The sequence below is a fragment of the Xenopus laevis genome, chromosome 2L (assembly GCF_017654675.1).
Source record: "Xenopus laevis strain J_2021 chromosome 2L, Xenopus_laevis_v10.1, whole genome shotgun sequence".
Taxonomy (NCBI): Eukaryota; Metazoa; Chordata; class Amphibia; order Anura; family Pipidae; genus Xenopus; species Xenopus laevis.
In genome coordinates this window covers 38,997,024-38,999,066 of record NC_054373.1, presented here as the reverse complement: position 1 = coordinate 38,999,066, position 2,043 = coordinate 38,997,024, and the positions used below count along the sequence as shown (strand labels likewise).

The 2,043-nt window shown below is 44.2% G+C and overlaps 1 protein-coding gene across 1 annotated transcript; it reads right to left on the bottom strand.

The window, feature by feature from the left end:
* Positions 1-1,350, bottom strand: LOC108706206 (P2Y purinoceptor 8-like). Its single transcript, XM_018242808.2, has one exon. It carries the CDS (start codon positions 1,135-1,137, stop codon positions 103-105), a length of 1,035 nt encoding a protein of 344 aa, XP_018098297.2. The 5' UTR covers positions 1,138-1,350; the 3' UTR covers positions 1-102.
* Positions 1,351-2,043: the final 693 nt, after the last annotated feature.

Sequence of the window (2,043 nt, the reverse complement as noted above, 5' to 3'; positions counted from 1 at the left end):
TAAAAAGCTAAATAACTCAAAAACTACACATAATAACAAATGAAAACCAATTGCAAAGATCACGCTCGACATCATACTATAACCCAAAGGCGAACAACTCCTTTAAAAAGATGACAGAGGTGGGTTGTACTCAAATGTCTGTGTATTTTCATGTGGATTATTGGCAGACTTGCAGCACTTTGACTTACGCTGCACTGTTTGCCGAAACTGTTTAGAACCAAAGAAATACACCACTGGGTCCAAGCAACAATTAAGACTGCTTAAGGCAAGGGAAAGCTTGTATTCTATGTACAGCGGCTTCCCTTTTGAATAGAAATCATAGTGAATGATTAGCAGCAGGTTACTTGGCAGGTAGCAGACCAGGAACACACTGAACAACACCACAATGATATGAATTGTTTGTCTCTTTGTCTCTGCTCGGATGGTCTCGGACCGCAGAAGAGTTACAATTATTGACAGGTAACATATTCCCATAATAACTAATGGAATAAAGAAAAACAATATAAGGCGGGATGAGATATAAAAAGAAAAATACGCTTTACTGGAAAACAGTTCTTTTGGTAAGACATCGAAGCAAGTGACTATGTGTAGCTCTCGTACGTGGAATGTCAGCTTAGAAAGCATAAGTGGTAAATCTACCAACAGAACAAGTGCCCAAAGCAACAAACAAGTGAGCAGAGCCCTCCTGACAGTAACGCAGTTCTTAGAGCGCAACGGATGTACAATTCCAATGAAGCGTTCCACACTAATACTTGTCATTGTCAATATGGAACAATTCATGTTTCCATAGAACAAAATGGTTGCTACGGAGCAAAATGTATCTCCGAATGGCCAGTCGTTTCCTCTGAGATGATAAATGACCTGGAAGGGGAGTGTAATTCCATAAATAGTGTCTGTGATGGCCAAATTGAGCAGGAATACAACTGTTGGTGTCCGTGGTTGGTTTCCCCAGAGCATGACCAAAGACAGTAAATTTAATGGTACACTGACACCAAAGATCACCAGGTACAGGACTGGTAAAGCCGTTTGCAGCATTTTGCTTTGCAGCATCTCCAGCGTGTTATTGGGCAGAGCTTGTAGCATAGTGCTATTGGCTGAAATGTTTCCAGTGATTTCCAGAATTTGCATATCAGTCATCTTTGCTTTGCATGTATTGATGAAGAGTGCCTAGATGTTGGAGAAAAGTAACACATTCTTAACATGGCATTACACAGAAATTCTCCCTTGTCCTGGTTTCATCATGTCTCTTTCTGTTCTGACTGCTTCTGAGACTCAATGTTTATTATATGCACATGTATTGGTCCAGGTGTTGTTTTGCATTTTCCTACATGAACTCTGTGCTGGGTACAATTCACTGCCCTTGCTATGACTATGATCCTGTGTTTTGTTCAACTATTACAATTCAGCTCCATTTTCTGGTTTTGTCCTTGATTCTCCCTTCTAGCTCTGTCCTGTACATCTTGACACTTGTGTTTTATCTAAATAAATGAGTCCTTGTCAAGTTTCTGATTTGTCTGACTTGGCTTCTGTCCATTCTGCCCTCTTTGTCTCAACACTATAAATGTCTGGCACCTTTGTCCTAAATACTTCTGTCAAAGCTTGACTAGTTCTCTACTGTTTCAATGTGCTTGTTTGGAACCCCAGCTCAGCACTGTCAGACTGAGTGGCCCAGGGCCCACTGGGCCTGCTGCCTTAGGGGCCCCCACACCAATCCCAGGCCTCCCAGCCACAAGTACTCTCTGCCTCCCCAAAGTAACAACCCCCCTCTGCCCCCCCATCCCAGCCGTAACCCCCCTCTGGGCCGCCCTGTGCTTACCTATTTCTTTACGCCGGTGCAACCGGGGCCAGGGAGGGAGGTCGGGACAGTGACAGAGTCAGGTAGGGAGGTAAGGCGGGCCCACGAGAGCCGGGACCCATAAGCCCATCGGCCCAGTCCTGCAGCACAGTCCCGTCTGTCTCTAGTTCTTGCTTTTAGCTTTGTAGGTATTTTTTAGCATCTCCATAGCAGCAATGATCCAGGACTTCAAACTTGTCACAGGGGGT